The sequence below is a fragment of the Gorilla gorilla genome, chromosome 13 (assembly GCF_029281585.2).
Source record: "Gorilla gorilla gorilla isolate KB3781 chromosome 13, NHGRI_mGorGor1-v2.1_pri, whole genome shotgun sequence".
In the NCBI taxonomy this organism is placed as follows: Eukaryota; Metazoa; Chordata; class Mammalia; order Primates; family Hominidae; genus Gorilla; species Gorilla gorilla.
This window is the reverse complement of record NC_073237.2, coordinates 93,958,374-93,982,612: the sequence shown is the minus strand read 5'-3', so window position 1 is coordinate 93,982,612 and position 24,239 is coordinate 93,958,374. Positions and strand designations below refer to the sequence as shown.

General features: G+C 36.7%; 2 protein-coding genes across 7 annotated transcripts in view; one reads left to right on the top strand and one right to left on the bottom strand.

Moving 5' to 3' along the window:
* The window catches only part of XPA (XPA, DNA damage recognition and repair factor), a 42,955-nt gene extending 32,268 nt beyond the window's left edge, over positions 1-10,687 (top strand). Inside the window, exon 7 of one of the 3 annotated variants that reach the window (XM_019033504.4) lies at positions 10,397-10,687. In XM_019033504.4, coding sequence (XP_018889049.1) covers positions 10,397-10,413 — 17 coding nt within the window. In that variant the 3' untranslated portion in view covers positions 10,414-10,687. Of the gene's footprint in view, positions 1-249; positions 612-890; positions 7,725-10,396 lie in introns of those variants that run through there. The other 2 variants (XM_055350026.2, XM_055350027.2) reach the window with 2 other exon arrangements.
* Positions 1-24,239, bottom strand: part of NCBP1 (nuclear cap binding protein subunit 1) — a 40,375-nt gene that overhangs the window by 8,635 nt on the left and 7,501 nt on the right. For 3 of the 4 annotated variants that reach the window (XR_008668219.2, XM_004048328.4, XM_019033502.4), the window contains exons 3-19: positions 23,491-23,591; positions 21,787-21,943; positions 19,924-20,031; positions 19,416-19,537; positions 17,570-17,639; positions 16,908-17,123; positions 14,536-14,633; positions 13,763-13,826; positions 11,213-11,323; positions 10,177-10,241; positions 9,351-9,413; positions 9,030-9,104; positions 6,343-6,446; positions 4,014-4,136; positions 2,916-3,018; positions 2,013-2,106; positions 611-714 (exon numbers count right to left, since the gene is read on the bottom strand). Coding sequence is in view for 3 of the 4 variants with exons in the window: in XM_004048328.4 (XP_004048376.1) it covers positions 611-714; positions 2,013-2,106; positions 2,916-3,018; positions 4,014-4,136; positions 6,343-6,446; positions 9,030-9,104; positions 9,351-9,413; positions 10,177-10,241; positions 11,213-11,323; positions 13,763-13,826; positions 14,536-14,633; positions 16,908-17,123; positions 17,570-17,639; positions 19,416-19,537; positions 19,924-20,031; positions 21,787-21,943; positions 23,491-23,591 (1,778 nt within the window). In the remaining variant the exon portion in view is untranslated. Of the gene's footprint in view, positions 1-610; positions 715-2,012; positions 2,107-2,915; positions 3,019-4,013; positions 4,137-6,342; positions 6,447-9,029; positions 9,105-9,350; positions 9,414-10,176; positions 10,242-11,212; positions 11,324-13,762; positions 13,827-14,535; positions 14,634-16,907; positions 17,124-17,569; positions 17,640-19,415; positions 19,538-19,923; positions 20,032-21,786; positions 21,944-23,490; positions 23,592-24,239 lie in introns of those variants that run through there. The other variant, XM_031014873.2, reaches the window with a different exon arrangement.

Sequence of the window (24,239 nt, the reverse complement as noted above, 5' to 3'; positions counted from 1 at the left end):
TGCCCTGGTCCTATCAACTGTAAAGTCCATGAACTTCATAAATAAGAACCAAACAGCAAAAACTTTCTTTCTGTTAGGGGGAATGAGGGCAGAATGAATCTTCTGCATTAAACCTAAGATTATGACTGTGGTGAGAACCCCTTTCCCCCATCCCTCAGGTGTCTTGTTAATCACCAAGCTTTCCTGGATCCCTCCATGATTTACTCTACTTTGACTTTGATTTCTCCTACTTCCTGGTGTGCATTCTAGGTGCCATCCCCACTGAAGCTGGAACCCTTCCTGAGTTCCATCTGGACTAGCTGAGACTCTGCACATAGCTGGCTCTTGCTAGTTTTCTCTCCCAACAGTCTGGATCCTTCAACAGGATTTCTACTTCACTGGCTTAGTCTTGATTCAACTTAAGAGTGTCCCTGCTAAGAGACGCTGCAACCTGACAGGCTGTGTATGTTTCCACTGTCTAGGAATTTTTGCCACGTCCAATCCTACCAGATTGGACCGTTAGTATATTAATATCAACCTGGTTTGGACCAGAATTTGAAGCTTATGTATAAGAGACCACACATATATCAATTCTTAGGGAACACAAGTTTCATAAAATAATTTATATTACCTGGTAAAGTCACGAGATAGTTCTGAAGAGAAGATCCAATTTGCTACGGCAGCACAATCAACTATTTGTGTACGAATCATCTTATCCACTAGTACAGCAATCATCTACAATGAGAGAAGAATTATTCAAGTAAATCACACACACACACACACACACATATATATGTGCCACCACACTGCTGCTATAAAAGTAAAATAGGAGGGCTATAAAATTTAGTTTTGGTGGCTATGGAATTGATTGATCAATCTGACCATTAGGTCTTTTTTTTTTTGGGAGACAGAGTTGCTCTGTCACCTAGGCGGGAGTGGAGTGGCACGATCTCAGCTCACTGCAACCTCCACCTCCTAGGTTCAAGCAATTCTCCTGCCTCAACCTCCTGAGCAGCTGAGATTACAGGTGTGCACCACCATGCCCGGCTAATTTTTGTAATTTTAGTATAGACGGGGTTTCACCGTATTGCCTAAGCTGGTCTCGAACTCCGGGCTTCAAGTGATCCATCCACCTCGGCCTCCCAAAATGCTAGGATTACAGGTAAGAGCCACGACACCTGGCCTGATCATTAGGTCTTAAGATTTATTCTCCCCTTTGCTTTGCTCTAGCACTACAAGAAACAGGTTGACTAAACAAAAACTCTGAATGATAACAGTTAAAATTTGAAAAAACTGGCCAGGCGCAGTGGCTCACGCCTGTAATCTAGCACACTTTGGGAGGCCGAGGTGGGCAGATCACCTGAGGTCAGGAGTTCCAGACCAGCCTGGCCAACATGGTGAAACCCCATCTCTACTAAAAATACAAAAATCAGCCAGGTGTGGTGGTGGACGCCTGTAATCCCAGCTACTCGGGAGGCTGAGGCAGGGGAATCACTTGAACCCAGGAGGCGGAGGTTGCAGTGAGCCAAGATTGCGCCACTGCACTCCAGCCTGGGTGACAGAGTGAGACTCTGCCTCCAAAGAAAAATTTAAATTTCAGGTACTAATACCTATTCAAAAAAATACATAATTTCAATGAACCCCAGAAGTTAAATGTAAAACAATGTTTTATCATTACACACTCACTGTTTTATGAAATTTATTTAAATGTTTCTTTGTCATACACAATATATATCAAGGTTTGAGAAATCTGGAGCTTGTATTTAGAAACTGGATAGACTAGATAAACCTTTTCCTGAACATTTAAAACATGTTGAGATATTATAGTTCAAAACCAAATCATAATAATGCTTGCTCTTTCAAGAATGAATGAAACATCATCACTCCCATAGCACTGAAAGAATTAGATCTAAAAACCATTATCTAGGCAGAGTCAAATTTCATGTTTTACAAACAGAACAATGGCAATTAACGGCCTTATTTTTATACCCATACAATCAGAGCTTCAACATGTCTAATTAAATAATTTTTACCTGTGGATGGTTCCTCCAGACCTCAAACATAACTCTTAGCACATGTAACTTTCCTTCATCACTTTCAGCTAGGGTTTTGAAGACTTCATGAAACCTTTTGATAATGATGGGAAAAAAATACCATATATACTTATTCATTAAACATTTTAGTGTTTTCAAAGCCTTTTCAATGTTACTCAATTTATAATGCAATATATAAATGCAAAATAACTAAGTATTAACCATTAAGGATGCAAAAAGTGTGATTACAGATTCATAGTTTTTAAGGAAGCTGTCACAAAATCTCAAGACATTTACAATATACTACCGTTAGCCCAGGGCTACAGTTTAAAAGAATAGGTAAGGACTAAGGAACTGTCTTCAAACATGGTGAAATATTCAAACTGCATCTTCTGTGGGAACCCTGCAAGTAATATAAAGCCTTGGAGACAGAGACGGGGTGAGATGTCCAGTTTCTCTGCTTGGCTGAAGGAAAATCTATGTGCTCTTTCTTCCTTTGGACCCTGTCTGACAAGTTAAAAATACCTGTCTTCAGATGCCAACCTTTGCGTGACTCCCAACAATGTAGCTGATTCTAATTTCTTCTTACATTGCTTTGGAAAGATACTTAGCGTGGGAACTTCCAACTGCATATGACTGTCCCAAAAATCTAGGTTTTTCACTAGTTTCTTTAAATGTCTATATGAAAAAAAGCACTTACCATGTATATATGCCAACTGTACAAACAGACTGACGGAAGCCTTAGGATATGGATTTTAGCTACCACAAACCCAAACCCACTGTATCCAATTATACACTATTAAGATCTTCATATTCAACAATCTTAGGTAAAAATTACCATACCACTGGTGTTCACCAAGCAAAATTCCAAACTCTCAAGCAAGGCTCTGTACTCATACATACTTTGCAAGAGCACTGAAGGAGTGGCTGAATGATTTGGCTGCCAAGTGTAGCAGAGTCTGTACAAAGACTTCTATTTTCAATGGGTTAAAACTGAATCCTTCATCTGAAAAATATTTTATAGTAAAACAGAAAAATGTAAGCACAGCAATTCCTTGGTGCCTTACCTCAAATGCTAAATAGATGGTTGCTCACATCTATACACAGATATTTGTGTAATGTTTTTTGGTTCTAATAAACAATAAAAGACCATCACTGATTTCAAACACTGAAAATATGAAACCACTTGTAATTTTAAGTCTTAGTTTTATATGACTGTCTTAATTCTATCATCCATTCCTTGAAAAAAAAAAAATCACACAGGTTTCCTTATTCATTAGTCTCTATTATATTAATACCAAAAAAAAAAAACCAAAAAACCCAGCAAACCCTTAACACTTAAGCTTATGTCTTAAGATGTCTGACAACATCTGAATTTAATGCCATCATTTTGGCTTATGCTTTCTAAACTCATTTTCTCTAATATCATAATACAAGTTTCTTAGAGATATCCAAACAAAATCCCAGTAATAAATACCCAAAGGCCACTAATATCTTATTTTGATTCAGTAGTTTTTCTATGTGCATATCCATTTATTGATTCAGGCAACTGTATAAATTATTTTGTCAATTTTCCCACTCTTGCCCAGAAAAACTCCTAGGATTCTGGTTGGAATTATATGGTATATAACTGAGTTTAAATGTTAAACATTATTATTCTAATAGCTTAACTTGGAGAAAACATCCAACTTTATAACACACCGAGTCTTTCTATTCAGGAACTTCTCTATGGTGAAAGCAGGGGTTAAAAATCCTTGAATGGTAACATATTTCACTTTGTATTTACAATGAAGTTTATATTCTTAAGTAAGCTATATCACAGAAATGTTAGGATCTTTTTTTATATAAGGGGAAAATACCTGGGGTGCTAAGAACAACAGTCTGAACAGGTCAAACAGATACAGATATATTGCTTTAAGAGCATCATGTTGCCAGAGTTATGTTTATGCTTTAAGTTGGCCTATACATAGTTCCACTTAAGAAATACTGAATTCCACTTACCGTCGTCATCATCCTGGTTAGGATTTGGTACATCTTTCAGAATGCTGAAGATTTCATCATTGGTTGCCTTACTTTTAAAGGCAACAGCTAAACAGAGGGCAACAGAATGTCCAGGAAGAGAATCTAAACACAGAATTGGGGGTAAGGGGAATGACAGATCAGGTTTCAAGACTATTCTAATGAACAGTTAAATAACTGAGAAAAATTTTTTTAAATTCTTCCTTTCAAAATAGGATGCTCTTTATCCCAAGGTCAATATTTAATCACATATAAATACCATATGTGAAAGCTTTTTCTAATAGGTTAATGGTTTTTCACCTAAAAAGGGACAATTCTCATTTCAACAATTCATTAAGGACACTTAGCTAAGTAAAATTTAGAGCACAAGGTGCTGATCATCCTCAAGATGAATGGTAAGGAGAAAAGTGGACACAGTTAAACTGTCTTTTAATGCCCTCAACTCTCCTGGGCTCAAAATCCCAGAACCAACGTACTTCTCTTTCATTTTGCCAACACCCACTTCCTCTTTCTTTCCTCGGGACCGTGGAAATGAAGTAAGTCTGAGTCTCAACAAGGTAATGGCTGCCAACTTCAAAGAGGTTTTGTTTTTTGTACTTTTCTTTTTTGCTGAGTCCACAAGCTTGAATCTACGTAAGTCAGATGCTCACGTGATGGGACTCCTTGTATTTACTATTGGTTGGTATCAGTTGAGTCCTTATTATAAAAATTTGTGCTAATATACACCGTAAGGCATCACCAGAGCAACAAGAAATCTGCTTTTAATGTAAGGTAGACAAAGAGGTAACAAAAAAGGCAATCCTGTTATACAGTATGAGTTACTGGAATGAATAAAGTAAATTACAACAGTCATGTGAGGACAGTCATATTACACCTGCTGTGAGCTTTTTCTCTAAAAGAAAGAAGGCGAAGAAAAACAGAATCCCCTGTCACCAGTCTACATTCTAGCTGGGGAACCAAGATATTCACATTAGACACAGCCAGGAAGCAATACAAAACTGGCTTGCTAAAGGTTAAAAAATATTTACAGCTATTGAGCTTGGGCTAGAATCTAGAAGGAGAAAAGGAAGTGGAGCTAGAAAGGACTTTCCAGACTGGGGTAATGGCAACGCCAAGAACAAGGAGTATGGAAAAAATAAAAAAGTACATGGACCTGGCAGAAATAGAGGTCCATGTGGGGAGAAGTGAAAAATAACAAAGTAGGAACAATGGTTACGAAGGCCTTGAATGTTAGGCGGAGTTATTCCTATGGGGAAAAAAGAAAGCTTAATCTTCAACAGAAGTCTGAGCTTTCTGATAGCAAAGACTATACCTTATCATTCTCGGAACCAGTACAGGACAAAACTCAAAACCCGGCACTTCTAAGTGCTGCATGAACCTTTGATCTGCCAAAAAGCACAGTGGCTAACAGCATGGCCACTCAGTTAGTGCACCTATGCCTGAATTTGGGCTCCACCACTCAAAAGCAATCTCATTCTAGCTTGACCTCTTGGAAGTCATTTCCTCATTGTAGTTTTGATAATCATATCTATTTTTCAGAGTTGACATAATGAAATAGGAAATGTACCAGGACCGACACAGTTTATTTCAAGGAAAACAGGTACAGTCAGAGACAGAGGTGGAGAAACAGGCACACAGTATGAAAAGCAAAGAATAGCAGAAAGTTATGAGATACAAAGAACCTCTACACAACACAAAATGGAAGGATCATGGAGGGGCTGTGTTAAGTGTAATCTGCAAAGAACAAGGTGAAAAAACTCCACACCTAACTCTACCAGTGATCAACAATGTATAATACTTTACCTTCATTAAGTGTAAATACTATGCAAAGGGCAAAATGGCACATCAAATTACACTCCCTGATTTATGGTGCAATTTCAGAGATTATGTGGCCAAAAGGTAAGAAAATCATAATTAAGAATTTACTTTTAAAGGCATACTGCCACAAATATGTGCATCTATGTTCTCAATACCACACCTGAACAAGATAATGAATTCAAGTAACCTCCATCACCATGACAAATACACATTTTCAGTTTAGTAAGTTCTAACTATAAATTCATCTTGCCATACTTAACACATTCAAAAGAGAAAAAATGATAAGCCAGTAGTAATTAATTTTATCACAACCAAATCCTCAAAATGATGACAGGGCAAATAAAACAGTGGCTAATGATAGACCACCTTTCAAATACAGGAAATACAAACCCCAAGAAAAGAAAAAGTTCAATTTCTCCACTTTAAACAACTAACTTCAGATATACTTGAACTGGTACCTTTTAAAGACAGAGGGATTAGTTTCATTACTTACTGCTACTTTCATCTCCATACTTGTAAATGCAGGTTGGGTTTGCAGGACATAGAGCTGAGAAGGTAGGAGGAACAATATCTAATATACGCTGATGGTAAGACAACCTACAATACAAATAACAGCCTCAGAAAATATCTTTTATCAGTCCCATTCTTCGGTAACACCCAACTTACCTGGAAAGTCACGATCTCCAACAACTTGAACTCAGCTGACAACCAAGAAGTGAAAGGGAAAAAAAAATCCTTTGAGTTTTTGTCTAAGCCAGCACACCAAATCTCAGGTATACTGCAAAACTCACTGGCTTGCACTGAGGTGCGGGTGAGTGAGCTCATGAGCCTGGTGGCCAAATATGTGGGGTGATGATGGGGCATGGTGGAGATGACTGCACGCTTTGGAAACTGGCTATATTCTATCAAATAAATAAATATTGAGGATAATGGAAGCCAAGTTTCTTACTGCCTGAGAAGGTATTTACAAATCATGGTAGAGAAGAAGTGTAGAAATAAGGTATTGAGTTGGAATTGGAGGCATATATACACACAGGTGGACATAAAAACAGTTATGGATGGATGGATGTGTGTCCACCAAGAGGTTTAGAACCAATGACACCCCAATGGCAATGAGCATATCAAGTGCCCAGATCTTGGCTCCTAAATACCATATTCCATTACTACTTTACTAGAAATTAGGGCTCCATGAATAAATAGATGATTCCAGCGATAGGGCAAGAAAACGCAAGATGATCCTAAACATGTTGTTCTAGAAAATAAGGGAATGCTCAATGAATGGCTGAGGACGTTAAAAAAAAAAAATATATATATATATATATATATATAGAGAGAGAGAGAGAGAGAGAGAGAGAGAGAGAGAGAGACAGAGCTTACCGAACTACATATCAGGGACAATTTGGGCATCAAAATAAATAATCCTCATAGTTTATAACCCATCGAATGAAATATAAATTAATTAGTCCCTAGTGATATATAAATAAAGGAAAAAATAAATGGGGGAGAAAGGACAGCTCTTACAGAAGGCCCACTAATAAATGTAGAAAAAATAATGGAATGAGAAAATCATCACTTGGCAACCATCTTAGTGGTAGCTGCTAAAAGCAGGATGGAGATCTGATGAAGAACAGAGTAAGAGTAAAACTTCAGAATATCTAAAATACTAATCAATTCTACTAAAGGGAAAAATGGTGAGGTTAAGGTAGAGAAAGCTGGCAGATATTGACATGACCAGGTGGATCAAGATTAACATCACCAGTGGTGGGAATCATGTGCCTCTAGAAGTGACACACCAAGAGCATTAACAATTTAAGACCTCAGTCTGCTCATGAGAAATATCAGAGCAATCCAAGTAAGGTCTAGACTCTTTCAAACTGGTAAAAACACAAAGATAGAAAAAGAGTTAAGTGTTCAAGACTGAAGGAATCTGAAGAGAATGACAACTCAACACTATATATGTACCTGGATAAGATTCCAGACCAGGCTGGGCACGGTGGCTCATGCCTGTAATCTCAGCACTTTGGGAGGCCGAGGCGGGCGGATCACGAGGTCAGGAGATCGAGATCATCCCAGCTAACACAGTGAAACCCCGTCTCTACTAAAACTACAAAAAATTAGCCAGGCGTGGTGGCGGGCGCCTGTAGTCCCAGCTACCAGGAGGCTGAGGCAGGAGAATGGCGTGAACCCGGAGGTGGCGCTTGCAGTGAGCCGAGATCGTGCCACTGCACTCCAGCCTGGGTGACAGAGCGAGACTCCATCTCAAAAAAAACAAAACAAAACAAAAAAAAAAACACTCCAGACCAGACAGGAAATACAGGTGTTGGGACGGCTGGCAAAATTTCAGCAGCACCTGTGAATTATGTGGTAGGATTGTACCACAGCTAATTTTCTGATCTAAAAGGTTGTATGCTGCCTAGGTAGGAGAGTGGTTTTGTTTTGGGAAGATATGTAATGGAACATTAAAGGATAATGGGCCATTACATCAGCTGGGTATGCAGCTTATTCTCAAAGGAAAACCAACATAATGGGTCTCTACGGAGAGACGAAAAGGGAGTGAGCATGAGAGCAAACATGATAAAATGTTAATAGCTATGGAATCTAGGTGAAGAGGATACAGAATTCTTTGTAATGTTGTGCCAACTTTTCTATAAATCTGAATTCATTTCATATATAACACCTTTTTTATTTTATTTTTTTGAGATAAGAGTATCGCTCTGTCGGCCAGATTGGAGTGCAGTGGCGCAATCTTGGCTCAAAGGACTCTCCTCCCTCAGCCTCCCAAGTAGCTGGGATTATAGACGTTCGCCAACACGCCTCGAAAATTTTTATTTTTTAGTAGAGAGGGGGTTTCCCCATGTTGGCCATGCTAGTCTGAACTCCTCACATCATGTGATCCACCCGCTTTGGCCTCCCAAAGTGCTGGGATTACAGGCATGAGCCACTGCGCCCGGCCTGTAACATCTTTAAAAGAACTTACTGGCTTAAATTCACATGGAATCTATATGGCATGGTTGCCTAATTTTTCTTAGCCTAAATCTTGATTAAAAATGGGATGGAAGATGAGTAAGTGGATTTTGAATCCAATATTCTGAACACACATCACAAGTGCAGAGAAGAGAAAGAAATCCTCCCAAAGAAGTTAAAAGTCCTAAACAAAGGAGAAAACACAAAAAAACTTACCTCATACATTTTTCTAGAACTTCTCTTACAAACTTTGGTTTGGGACTTTCAGGATCTTGACTAAGACAATCTGACCTAAGGAGGAAATGTAGTTTTATCAATGCTTACATATAATCTGCACTTACACCCATTTGTACTATAATTATCTGTTAACTTATAACAACTTACAAGTTTTGTTAAGTTATAATTGCACTTGTAACTATTTGTACTTAACTACAAATAGTTTCCAAGAAATTAAATATTTCAGACACTTTTATGTTACAGTTTTAAACATTAGTAGTTTTTTGACTACAGAAAAAGATAAAACACACCATAACTTACCAATCTTCCCAGCTCCAACGGAACTGGAAGTTACTTAGATGATGAGAAAACCAATTAATAAACCTACGTAGAGAAGGGGGAGGTAGGCAGAGAAAAAGGAAGAATGACTGGGATTTAGAACAGAAACTTATATAAGCCTTCAAACAGATAAAACCCGATTTTACAGAGTTAATGAAAAGCATATTCCCCTACATGCAGTTGTATCTTCTGCCAACTCTCTTTATCCTTTTTAGGTCAATGACAGATACAATTCTAGTACCTGTTTTGTGTGGGCACCTAACATGTTTATTATTTAATTCTCACAACTTCCAAGGTACATATTATTTTCTCCATATAAAAGATGATGAAACTGAAGCAAGAAAAAAAAAAAAAAAGATTTATGAAATTGTAGGCCAGGTGCAGTGGCTCATGCCTGTAATCCCAGCTACTCGGGATGGAGACTAAGGCAGGAGGATTGCTTGAGCCCACAAGTTCAAGGTTATAGTGAGCTATGCTCATCCCACTGCACTCCAGCCTGGGTGACAGAGCAAGATCCTGTCTCAAATAAAAAAAAGAAATTGCAGATAAAACATTTTATAAATGGCAGAGCCAAAGTATAGTCTTTGATACTTGACCAGAGAATGAAATTAAAGAAAATCATAGCATGGACATCAAAAAACGTAATGTTACATTAAGTATGAGTCTGGTTATTATACAAAGGTTATTTTGGGAGGCAAGAAAAAAAACTAAACATGGAAATTCTTAAAAATGTATTTATCAAATTCCTTTATGAAGTACAGGAAGTAAAAGCTGCTAACTCAGCTCAGCAGTAAAGCGATTACTGTACCTGTCTACACAGGTAGTGTTCATTGTGTCCAAACGCATGTATAGCATTTCAGTTGCCTGTGCAAGCTGTGAATTTAGGATAAGGAAAACTATTCTCCACTTTTATCCCAAATAAGTTGTAATAGACAAGAATAGAAATAAAACATTTCAAGTCTTTATAATGATTAATAATGCTGAACATCTTTTCACACAATCAATCTTGTTTTTGTTTTTTCTTACAGCTTTGAAATATCAGTGATGTATAATGAATCTGACCTGCATACACTCGTGAAATCAAGATAATATTTTCATCACCTCCCAAATTTCCCCATGCTCCTCCATACGCACAGGCATACATTGTTTCATTGTGCTTAGCAGAAACTGCTTTTTTTTTTTTTTTTAACTGAAGGTTTGTAGCAACCCTGCAACGAGCAAGTCTACTGGCACCATTTTTCCAATGGCATCTGCTTGCTTCATGTCTCTGTGTCACATACTGGTAATTTTTACAATAAAACAAGCTTTTCCATTATTAATTGCTGCAATTCCATAATAAAACTTTAAAAAATAAGAAGATGCTTTCTATGTATGAGCAAAGAAAGTGTTTTTTTTGAGATGGAATCAACTCCTTGTGAACACTGCTGAATGACAACGAAGGATTTAGAATATCATAGAAACTTAGCTAATAAAGCAGTGGCAGGGTTTGGGAAGATTAATTCCAACTCTGAAAGAAGTTCTACTGTGGGTAAAATGCTATATCAAACAGCAAGCATCACATGCTTCAGAGAAATCTATTGTGAGAGGAAAAGTCAATCTAGGCAACAAATTTTATTGTTGTCTATTTTTGAACTCCCTGACCCAAATAGTGAAGGATGTATCTACATATGTATAGGTACATATGTATTTACAGACATACAAGTACTTACATGTAATACACACACACAACACACTTCAAAAGCCACATTTTTTACCTACAAAATTTAAACCCACAAGCAGAAATATTTAATAATCTTTTAAGACCAGGCCAAAGAGATTAAGTTTAAAAATAAAGAAAAGGATACAACTTGGGGTAGAGAGCCAGGTTGAAGTTTGCACAGTTCAATGAGGAGTGTTGTGTACATCACATCAATGTGAGGGGGTGCTGGAAGTTGAAACAGCTCTGCAAAGATCACCTACAAAAGAATCATGAGTCACAATTCAATCCAACTGCTATCTTTGCACTTCTATTAGAAAGACCTTAACATTCTAAATCTGAGCTCTAACTCCATGGCATTCATAATGAAAATGGAATTACTTTTTAATATTTAAAATTATGCTCTTTCAAACACAAAAATCTAAAACTGAAAACTGTAATGAAAATTTCTTCTCTCTATAATTCGATCAAATAAAAACACACGACACTAATGCTTATTTGATCTACACTCCTCCCAGAGAACTATGCAATTAAATTCCAACTTTGAAAGCACCACAGCTGAGCCAGGATGTACAGCTTTTTGAGGGGCTCAAAAGATCCATGACAGTTTCATTCCTATAAATAACAAGAACTCTTAGGCTGGGCGCAGTGGCTCACGCCTGTAATCCCAGCACTTTGGGAGGCTGAGGCAGGCAGATTACTTGAGGTCAGGAGTTCGAGACCAGCCTGGCCAACACGGTGAAACTCTGTCTCTACAAAAAATACAAAAATTAGCTGGGTGTGGTGGTGGGCACCTATAGTCCCAGCAACTTGAGAGCCTGAGGCAGGAGAACTGCTTGAACCCAGGAGGCGGAGGTTGCACTGAGTTGAGGTCGTGTCACTGTACTCCAGCCTAGGCGACAGAGCGAGACTCCATCTCAAAAAAAAAAAAAAAAAAAAAAAAGAATTCTTTTAGACTTTGGGGTCAGGAAACAAGAAAATCAAGTCATTCCACACTGTTACTTGAAATAGATGCCCAGATCTTTCTGGCAGTCCAAGACTTCTTTGCCATGCCTCTTATTCAGAAACTTCCTTCCTACTCTCTCTGTATAATTGGTGGACCACCTGCCTAGAATTCTAAAGCCCTAGTCTGCATCCTTTACTCTTACCTATCTCTCACACTTCTACACTTCGGTCTGATGAATTTCTATACATTTTGCAGATTTAAAAATGACATTTTGCATTTCAGACATGTCATTGAGCCAAGTTCACAGCATTAAGTATATCCAAGTTTTGTAAAGATAGGAAATACACAGTACTTTTTTAAAAAAGGCACAAAAGTGCAATATTAATAAAATGTGAACCTTAATACATCCTATCAGGCCCAGCTAGCTCAGTTTGTAGAGGATACGACTCTTAATACATCCTATGCTGTCTCTTTCATGAATACTATTTATTTATTTTGAGACGGACTCTCACTCTGTCACCCAGGCTGGAGTGCAGAAGCACAATTTCAGCTCACTGCAGCCTTGACCTCCTAGGCTCAAGTGATCCTCCCACCCCTAAGTAGCTGGCACCACAGGTGCGTGCCACCATGGCTGGCTCTTTCTTTTTTTTCTTGTATTTTTAGTGGAGACAGGATTTTGCCATGTTGCCCAGGCTGGTCTCGAACTCCTGAGCTCAAGTTATCAACCTGCCTGAGCCCCCCAAATTGCTGGAATTATAGGTATGAGCCACTGAGCCTGGCCCATGAATACTTTAATATAAAGACATAATGCAGTGGGCTGGCACAGTGGCTCATGCCTGTAATCCCAGCACCTTGGGAGCCCAAGGCAGGCAGATCACGAGGTCAGGAGTTCAAGACCAGCCTGGCCAATATGGTGAAACCCTGTCTCTACTAAAAATACAAAAATTAGCCGGGCGTGGTGGTGTGCGCCTGTAGTTCCAGCTACTCAGGAGGCTGAGGCAGAAGAATTGCTTGAACCCCGGAGGCGGAGGCTGCAGTGAGCCAAGATCACGCCACTGCCCTCCAGCCTGGGCGACAGAGCAAGGCTCCATTTGGAAAAAAAAAAAAAAATGCAGTTAACAGTTTGACTCACGTGTCAAGTGAACACTGTTTTTCGATATAAATCTCTATAATGTATTCAACTGTATACTAACATCAACCTTTTGTATGAGTTAATATGAAGTCAAAAGTGTTGCTACTCTATTTCTAAACTGCTTGGCTCTTTAGATTTCTAAGAATAAACGATGATTCATCTACACTTTGTGTTACAGGAAATAATACACTAACTAAGTTTATGCTAGTACTGAGAGGCCAGATAAACACAATTAAAGATATGTTATCTGTCTAAAATGATATTTTAAAGTATTTAAATCACTTATACGTCTGTTAAGTGGACAATGTATTGACAGAGCTAGAGGTAACTTACATTATCCACAACAACTATCCATGAATGAAGACATACTATATAAATAACTTATAGGCAACTCAAAATTCCATTTGGCTACTGGTTTCAATCTCCTTTTTTCTCTTTACTAACATGGCTAATAGAGCACCAAAACCGACAGCAATTTCCTCGCTTCTGTTAATTCTGAATGCTGGACAAGTAGCAATAAATAAATAAATAAATAAATAAATAAGCCAAGAGTAGATCATACTTTAAAGCCAACAGAAAGATTCTGAAACTCAGAAACACGCTCCACATGGAATTCATACCTCAACTATGTGGTAGTTCAAGGGGATCTTGTTCTTCCCTGGATAGCTCACTAACTGTGCAGCACTATAAAAAGTGTAATTTAAGTTTAATAAGTATACGAAGACACAAGAAAAGTCAAATAAGCAGTTTCAAAAGCAATGTGTTTAGATATAAGCAAAGAAAAATCTTTTCTGAAATGTCCTAGATTTCAGTTACTTCATTTAACTATGGCATAAATTATTCTGTCTACCACAAGGAAAATCTTTACTGCATCCAAAATTTCTTGAAAGATCAAAAGGAGTCTAGGTAATAATACTAAGGAAGCATATTCAGATGTACTAACTTAAAGAAGTTTTAATAGAGTAGATCACTCTCATAATACTATATTCATTTCCACCTTAAAATCTAAACCAAACTTTCCAAAGTTGAAGAAAATTTTATTTAAAAAAAAAATTCCAAAGCTTGGGTGTCTAAATGCTAGAAAACAGAGCAAAACTATTGGTATCCAAACCCAAAATAACTTGCCATTCAAGCTCTCCATAGCATATGCTAAATATCCACACCAAACACACTGGCATCATACGCTTATTACTATAAAGCACCTTGAAAAGTACTATACAAGGGTGAAGAACCTCGAGAAAGTAAAGCAAGTGTTTTTAGAAATTGATTTTAGCAATACAGGGAGTAAGGAGGATAAAATTTTCTTACACTCTCAACATATATTTTGCTCTTACTGAATTATCAAAATTGCTGCTTTCTCTCCCTTCTAAAAGTACCATGAAAAGAATCTTACCAAGTCTTCCTTTCCTTCCAGTGGGACTTAATGATGCAGTGAAGATTCTCTTCTATTACAAATCTTTCCACTGAATGACTCCCTGGCATGACGGGACCCTGGAAAGAAAACCAAATGTGTACACTACAGGCCTAGAAAACAGATTTATTTTACTTATTCAACAAATATTTGAGAGACTATTATGTTCCAAGCACTAAACTGGGTGATGGGGATAAAAGTTCTGAAGTGTTAAAGCTCTATATTTCAGGAAATTCCATTGTCATGTTCACTTATACACCAGAGTATCAGCTGTAGTGTTTTTTCTACTACATCTCATACCTAACCATACAACCACTGCCTACTTTACACACCAATTATTATATGAAACTAAATAATTTTGGATAATACAAGTCTTACAGAGTTTATTTTTTAAACCGAGTGAATTATTTCCATTAATAACTATGCAGAGAGAAAATTCTATTCAAACACCACATAGCCATAAAAAGTCATGCATGAATTGAAAAATGTCCATAATATACTGTCTAAGCTCAAAACATATTCCCTACATGGCATTATTTTATTCTTAAGTATATTCATAGCAAACAGGTTCAAAACACACAAAATAAACCTTTAATAATGACTTTTGGATGATTCTAATCTTTTTTTACAATTTCTAATGTTTTTTAATAAACAACTTGTAAAAGGCCAGAACAGAAACAAAATCCTGTTCGTTTTGGGAGTAATATGTATTTTATATATTTATACTCTTCTAGCAAGCGATGGATATGCACCTTACAGAGGTGATACCAATTAAATATAAATTCAGGAGAAACAAATTTTGAGGTCCCATTCTAGCTTCCCCTGCACAAAAAAAAAATACCCGACCACAAACATTAGCAGTCTTAAATGTAAACCAGATTTTCAGTTAGACATATCTAAGTAGATCATTACATAATTTTGACTAAAGTATTTGGTTACATATGGAATATAGCAAAGACGGCAGCAAGCTGATAATTTTGTATATGTAACTGATTATCTGAGAAATTTTTATTCCAAAATAGATTACATATATACTAAATTCCTACTGGTCATTAGCACTTTACCATAGAACAGAAAAGAGACAATAGAAGAAACTCAAATTTGACTTAGGTGGTAATATTAATTTTTATGGCAATAGTTTTCAACTGGGGGCAATTTTGCTCTTGAGGGGACATATTGCACTCTCTGGAGATATTTTTGGTTGTCAAAACTGAGGCAGGGAGAGTGCTATTGACATTTAGAGGGTAGAGGTCAGGGACACCGCTGAGCATCTTACAATACACAGGACAGTACCCACAATGAAAATTATAAATTTTCTTAATTGTACAATATACAATTATAACAGTAAAATGGCTGCCAGGAAACCTGACTTTGAAATAAAGAACATGTATATTAAAAATGATAAAGTCAGCTTAGACTAATCTTTGGAATTTTTTAATTAAAAATACTTCTAACATTTGTTTTCAAATAATCATACAATATGAATAATCACAAGACAGGCTGTGTTGCCTAGAGAGGGACCATACCTAAAACTAGGTACTTTTATTGAGAAATAACCTTATTAAGTATAATTATGGACAGGTGCAGTGACTCATGCCTATAAGCCCAACACTTTGGGAAAATGAGGCAGACGAATTGCTTGAGCCCAGGAGTTTGAGACCAGCCAGGGCAACATGGCGAAATCTCAACTCTACAAAAAATTTGCCAGGCTAGGTGACACATGCCTGTGGTCCCAGCTACTCAGGAGGCTGAAGTGGAAGGATCGCTTGAGCACAGGAGGCAGAGGTTGCAATGAGCTTAGATCTCACCTCCAGCCTGGGCAACAAAGTGAGACCCCATTTCGAAAAGAAAAAAAAAAAAGAAAGAAAAATTGCCAGAATGACTGAGCATTCATCATGTGACAGACACTGTTCTTGTTCTATGCATTTTACATGTTAATAATTTAATCCTCATAACATGAGATATATACTACTATTATGAGATGTATACTATTATTATTACCTTCAGGAAACGAAAGCACAGGGAGGTAAATAACCTTCCCAAATTAACGCAGCTAGTATTTGGCTAAACCAAGATTAAAACACAAACCAATGTAGCTCTAAAAACCCAAAACCCACACTCTTAGCCTGCAAACTGTGCACGTCTCTGTAATCTATTTACACATGCCAAATATAATTTCTTGCATAATGAGGTGATATCATTCACTGAATTAAAAAGTTAACTTCATTGCTACTGACCTTCTTAGATAAAAACAACTCAAAATTAAAACATACCACAGGCATAATTCAAGCGGGATTAACCCACAAGCACAATGCAACACAGGTCATATCTAGGACTTTTAGTCGGTCACTTACCTCGGGATCATCTGTGTAATCAAACATTCTGAAGATGACCCTTGGCATTGGGTACACTGAATCTTCAGTGTGAGGAGGTGGTGTAAAAGGAGGCAGATTGTGCTGCAGTGCTTCACACAGGATGCTGTCAAAGGCAAGATAAGGTCTTAGGATGTGCCGTTCCTGCCAGCGATCCTTTTTCAATTTCTGAATCTGGGCCCACAGGCAATCTAAATACTAAAGACAGATTAATTTTTAATCATTAATATAATTAACATTTTGACTAGACAAAATGAAAAAATCACTACCCTTTAAAATACAGGGTACAAAAGTAAGCTAACTTGTAAGATGGTACAAAAAAAGGTGCTAAGTTTTTGTTTTTATTTTACTTATAAAGTCTACCTGTTTGGAACTGTCTGTTTTTACATTTTTCAAATTAAGCATTTAAATAAATATATGTCAACTCTGTAATAGCTGGCATTCCAAAGAACAAGGGAATATTTCAATTACATTCTATCATCTATTAAAGATCTACCATACACCTAGAGCTATGAGAAGGAGCTATCATGAAATGTAGAAACACAGTCAAAGGGTAAAATGGAATGGTCTGAGTATCTTACAGAGATAAGAATCTATTCAAGAGCTGACTGTGTTTGTATCACAAGGGACTGAAATCCATTTACCTCTTCTTGTGGATGTGGTTTATCAGCAGTCCATACCTGTAACATGGGTACATGAGTCTTTTGGCGTCTTCTAAAGATAAAAATGAAAATCTACATTTAGGCTTTTAAAAACATGAGATGCCCAGTCACCCTCACAGTTATTAAAATGCAAATTAAAGCAATGAAATAACATTTTACCTACTGGAGTGGCAGATATCAACTGTTTTGATAATGTACTGTGTATCATCAAGATGCAGGTCAAGATTCAGTCTCAAACATTGTTGACAAAGAGGTTAACTGATATAATCTCTTTGGGAGAGTATAATCTCTTTGGAAGGTAATTTGACTAAATCTATCAAAATTGTTTAGAAACCTCAACTCAGCAATGCCATTTCTAAAAATTTATATCCCCCATAAATATATTTGCACATGTACATAAAAACATATACACAAAGATATTCACTGAAACATTGTTTATAATAGCAAAAGATTGAAAATAACCTAAATGTCCACCAACAGGAGACTACGGAAATCATGGCACATTAAAAAGTGAAATACCCTACAACTGTTAAAAAGAATGAAGTAGAGTTAAGTATTTTTATGCAACAAATCCAAGTTATAGTAAGAAAAAAAAAAAAAAGCCAAGTGAAGAACAGTGTGTATATTGGGCTATCATTTGAATAAAAAAGAGAAAGGATATGTATACACACACAAGATTCTTTTTTTTGTTTGTTTGTTTTTTGTTTTTTTGTTTTTTTATTTTTGAGACGGAGTCTCACTCTGTTGCCCAGGCTGGAGTGCAGTGGCAGCACCATGTCGGCTCACTGCAACCTCCGTCTCCTGGGTTCAAGCAATTCTCCTGCCTCAGCCTCCCGAGTAGCTGGGATTACAGGCACCCACCACCACGCTCGGCTAATTTTTGTATTTTTTAGTAGAGATGGGTTTTCACCATGTTGGCCAGGCTGGTCTCGAACTCCTGACCTCAGGTGATCCACCTGCCTTGGCCTCCTAAAGTGCTGGGATTACAGGCGTGAGCCACTGCGCCCGGCCAAAAGATTCTTATTTTTTAAGCTTCTTTTAACTTTACTTAATAACCAACTAAGTAGCTATTAACAGTTATCCAAAAAAAGCACTTAAAAAAGAGAAAATGAAACTTAACAACAAAATCAATCTGTAAAAACCTAAGGGCCACATAACCATTACCATGTTGCTGGATAGTTAAGCATAAATTTACTAAAAAGACCTATTTATTATTATTGTATCTAACAATATAAACCAAGCTTCTACATTGGCTTGGGAGAGATGGGTAATGGGAAGACATGTGACTATTTTAATTGAAATGTGTCATATTACTTAAGAAGTACTGGCTGGATGGAGGGTTAAGGACCACTGTTTTAAGAGCTTGATTTAGGATTAATTTACATGAAATAAATATACTGTATGTGCTAGGACAGTGGTTCTCTATTTGTGAAATGTGTTAATAATACAGATGTCCAAACCTCTTTCTCAAATTGTATAATTTATCAGGTCTGGGGGTTGGGGGTCTGAGTATTTTAAGTACCACAGGTAATTCTTATCCACACTAATATTTGAGGAACTATTGCACTAGGGTGTTTTATGTCTTTTATAAACATATAAAAGCAGCTTAAAAGAAGCTATATTGCCAACTGTCCTTTGCACTGGCAAAATAAGCAAACCATATCTGACTACTTTGAGGTCTCAGTGAGTTAAAACAGCAGGAGAACAGGATTACCTAGAAAATACCTTCAGGAACTCTACAGCTTATTTTTGAGAAACTCAAATGATATCACTGATATAAGATATCCTTTACCTAAGCAACAAAGAGTACTATGAGCTGTGCCCTTACTTAAGATAGCTTTCAGTGTTGGCAAAGATGCGGTCCATCTCTGCATCTTTCTTTTCGTACAACTCCTTTCCAACCCAGGGCAAAGATGACAGAAATGCATACACATACCAATCTCGTCGCACCTAAAGGATTTTTAAAAAGTTAAGTTTAAAATATGCTTTAATTATATTCGTTCATATTTTATTTATTCTTGAATGAAATCCTATGGAAGCTATTTAATAGGACTTAAATAAGACATCTGGTTTATACAGAGCATTTCTAGATATATTAGTTCTAATCTTACTAGACAGCATCATTTAAATCAACATACAGATATTACGAGAACCCACCAGTGTGCCAGTCAGCTTAATTTTTAGATAGTAAGAACTTAAAGTGTGATAGTCTGCTGTTATTTTTTTCTTGATTGCTAATGGGTTATCAGCGAAAAATTCCTGGTACTATATGGAAGTACCAGGATTCAGTAACCCCTCAAGAACCCCTCAAGATTCAGCATGAGGGGTTCTCTTACCTGAGGTACATCTTCTTCCTGAGTTACGCTTACAAAATTTTCAAACATAGCAACCATTGATGGGGCGGCAATCACATGACAATTCACAAGATCAGATAAAAAACGGACCTGTTGGGGCAAACAATTTCTGCTATTAAACCTAAATGTTCTTTATAATAACTACAAAATAAGCAATCTTGTATAGGCTAAACTATTGGTCTAAAAAACTATAGCCTAAGGGCTGAATCTAGCCTACTACCTGTTTTTTGCATAGCTGGGAACTAAAAATGGTTTTTACATTTTTAAATGCTTGAAAAAAAAATCAAGAGTATCTTATGACACATACAAATTACATGAAATTCAAGTTTCAGTGTCCATAAGTAAACTTAGTGGAATAGCCACGCTCATTCAGTTACATATTGTCTATGGTTGCTTTTATGCTACAATGGCAGAATTGAGAAGTTGTAACAAAGACTATATAAAGGACAGTAATCTGTGAGTTCATACGTTTCTATGCTATACTACATCAAGAATCCAGATTGTAAAATATTCTAGCTACTTCAACCTATAATCTCCTTTTCTGTTTGGCTGTAATTTTCACTGAATTACAGAAATGGAAATTACAGAACACATATTTATTGGGTGTGCTTAGTGTGCTATTGCTAAACACTACTAAAAGTCACTGTTAGGGGACCCATTCTAGTGGAACAAGCACAATCTCAATACAAAGGAATGACTCCCACACTAAAAGGCAAATTAAGCATTTTTTAGGAACAATGACAAAGGGAGTTGGGGAAAGCATCACAAAGGAGGTAACAATTAGGCTAGGTCATAAAGGATAGCAACAGTCTCAAGTAGTGAGCAAGGAGGGCAGTCTAGGCATAGAGGTTCAAAAACAAGGTGTGTTTAGGGATCTGCAAGTTATTTTGATATTGCTGGGGAGTATATGGGAGACAAGAATAGAGAAACAGACTGGGGAAACCATAAAGGGTCAGGCTAAAGAGTCTGGACTTTAATCCTATAGCCTGATGGGTGTCCAAACTTTTTTGATTGTGTACTCAGTAAAAAATAATTTGATCACATATCTTCAACACATACATATGTATTTATGATATACACTGGATCACCATTAATCCATGTATTACTAGTAAGGCTTAATTTCATTTCCACTTAAGATAAATAAGAGTTCTTAATATTCACTTCCTGCAACCCAAGGAATCATCTTGTGCACCAGGCTTTTAAGACCACTCACTGTAGACAATGGGAAGGAACTAAGGTTTTTTTAACCAGTAACCAACATGTGCAGAGCCTAGTTATAGAAAGACCAGTCTGGTGCCACTGTAGAACACAAAGTGAGAAGCAGAGAATCTAAATGCAAAAAGATCAGTTAAGAGGCTATTAAGAACATCTAGAGGAAGGCATAAACTATGCTAGAGGCCCTGGAGACCAAGAAAGGACAGACTTGAGAGAAATTAGGGAGACAGAATTGACAGGGATTGGGAACACCTATGGTAAGAGAGGGCAAAGGGAAGACAAAGATTAATGCTCAGCTTTCTAGATGGGTTATTCAGTACACAGTGGCCACTGTATGAGCTGGGGAGAGGGCAGAAAAAAGGAGGTATGAATGATGCATTAATTTAGGCACTTCCTAGTAAGGTATCTGAAGGCTATGCAGCTAGCATCTGGAATACTGGACTGGAGCTCAGGAGAAAGGCTGGAGATACAGTTACAGATTTGGGGGTATCGTCAAAATAAAGGTGGCTTATGAAGCTATGAAAGTGAATGAGAATGCTTTAGGAGAGCGTTTTAATTATTTGGTTGTAGTTCACCTTTTCCCTCCATCCCAACAGCAGTCATAACATACCAACAAACAAACTAACTTACCAAATACACGGCTTCATTATAATTGTTTGCTTTCAATGATTCTTTAAGTTGACGAATCATGGCTTCTACAAATTCTCCACCAAAATTGTAATTCCTGGCATTCAGTAGTCCAACTAATGTTGTATAAATTGTCAGCTTCTCAGGTAATAGGCGTGCACTGATTTAAGAACCCAGTATAACAAGAAAACCCCAAAACAATGGCATTAAGTTGCTGAATTTTATGTGAATCTTTTTATCATTCCATTAACTTTGGAACAGGATTACTTTTAGCTATGTCTTTAAAAATACTTCAGAAAAAGCATGTCATTGAGAAATGTTACAGACATAGTCCCGTAATTTTTCATTTTAATTCATCAGTTAATCTAAGAGTTAAGAAAGTAAATGATTTAATTGTAAAGTTATCATGCTGAAATAAATAAAACTAATGCTACAACAGTTTTTCTTCAAGTGTGCTTAGTGGAACTGAATAGCATTTCCACAGAACATGGTTTCCATGGTAAAATAGCTCAGAAATCCTGGGTGAAACAAGCCTCTTTAATACAGAATCATTAAGGGGGGGCGTGCAGCATTCAGAATTTCTAAACTTAGCTAACCAAATGTCATGGAACTAGAATTCTACTTTGAGAAACACTATTCTAGTTGTTTAGAAAAGATGCACAATTAAAACGAGTTTCATCTAAGTTCCTACCAGTTTAATTATTGAATTTTTTAAAAACGTACTCTGATATAGTTAAGATTTGTTTACGTCTCAGTTGCTTACTCCAAGTGTGCTGATTTCATTAAAGTTATTTTAAAAGTATCGGAAAGGATTACAATAAACCTTTAGAAAAAGCAATTTTTCCTAATTTAGGCAGCCTTTAGAATTAGCTCAAAAAGCAATAAGAATTCATAATCATTCAGTGGGCAAGAGATTCTCTTTGACTTGTTTTCCTAAAGTACCTAGGAGAATATCAGGGACAATCAAGGTCTTCAAAAAAAATACCTGTGTTGATGGTAACTGTGGTCCCTGAAACCCTCCCAAAACCAAAAATTAAAAAAGAACACTGCGAAGCAATACAAGTTCAGCCTTAAACAAACAAGGCTTCCAACAGTTTAAGTGTAAATACTACTCCATTTTAATAAAGGATTTCAGAAGATTTCCTTAGTAGTTTCTTAAAGTTACCTTCACTTGATCTAAACTAAAAGGCTGAGAAGTGATAAACATCACCTTCATAATTTAAAAACACCTCATGGATACATTACAATTTCATGTAACTACAAAGACTCCCATTTATCCAGAGAGTATGCCTATTAATAGTGGCTTCCAAAGCATCTTCAGTCTTCCAAGAAGGGCTATTACCTGAGTTACCAATTCCCAAATTTGTTTGGTACTACTAATTTAAAAATGTTAAGTATCATACATTTAAATGTACATGCTTAAAAATATATATCTGAATGAGACAGTATCTACTCTCTATAAAAAGTCAACTAAAATGATTCTAAGGTTCTAAGAAATAACATACAAGGAAAATGTTCAATTTTAGTTTTATCCCTAAGAAAAAGAGTTCGCCAAAGGGCCAAAAGTTGGCTCATTTGTACAAATTTCCCCATAGAAGTAAAGCCAAGGACATATAGAACATAAACTTGTATTTTGAACATTTCCCAAAGCATTTAAGAGTAGATAATACATTATCACCTGGATTCACAAATCTTTTGCATACATACACTGTACAAAGAAGCCTTAAGATCTTGCTCTTGTAGTTAGGAAGATCAGCTTCCAAAACACCAGCCAAGCCTTCTAGGTTGCTCTCCAAAGAGCAGGCACTCTGTAGAAGACATCACATTAAATATCTGTCAAGTACTCAGCAATATAAATTTATTTTTAAAAATATATTCAAATGTAAATATATACATATTTTAAAATCTATCATTTTAAAATCATTACCAATCATCTGTCCTTTCAATTGCTATTTTAGTGAACTAAAATAAAAACTTCTGCATGATCATTAAAATAGTCTTACATGCATACAGAGCTATAATGGGTTTAGTATAAATCAATTCAGATAGTTATTGTTCTTTAGAAATCCATGAAAAGTGGACGAGTGAAATTTAAAAACTAAGCAGTCTATGATAACAGAATAAGTATTAGAAATGGGAGGACACCATGGGCTCCATATTACCTCTTTTACTAATTCACTCTCTTACTCTGGGCAAATTACCTCAAGTATTCAGGGCTGATTTAGTTCATGCATAAATTAAGGGGTCCATACCCTAGGTCCCTTCTAAGGGCTCATCTTCTATGAAAATTATTAATTACTAAAGTACTAAAAATGATCAATTATCTACATCCCAGGGGCTTTAACATGGATTCAATTTGGGATACAGATGCATGGTAATACCAGCTTTGCCAAAATGTAGTCCAAGTTTTCAGCTGCAAAAATTAATCAAAGCACAGTTAACCACATTCTTAAATC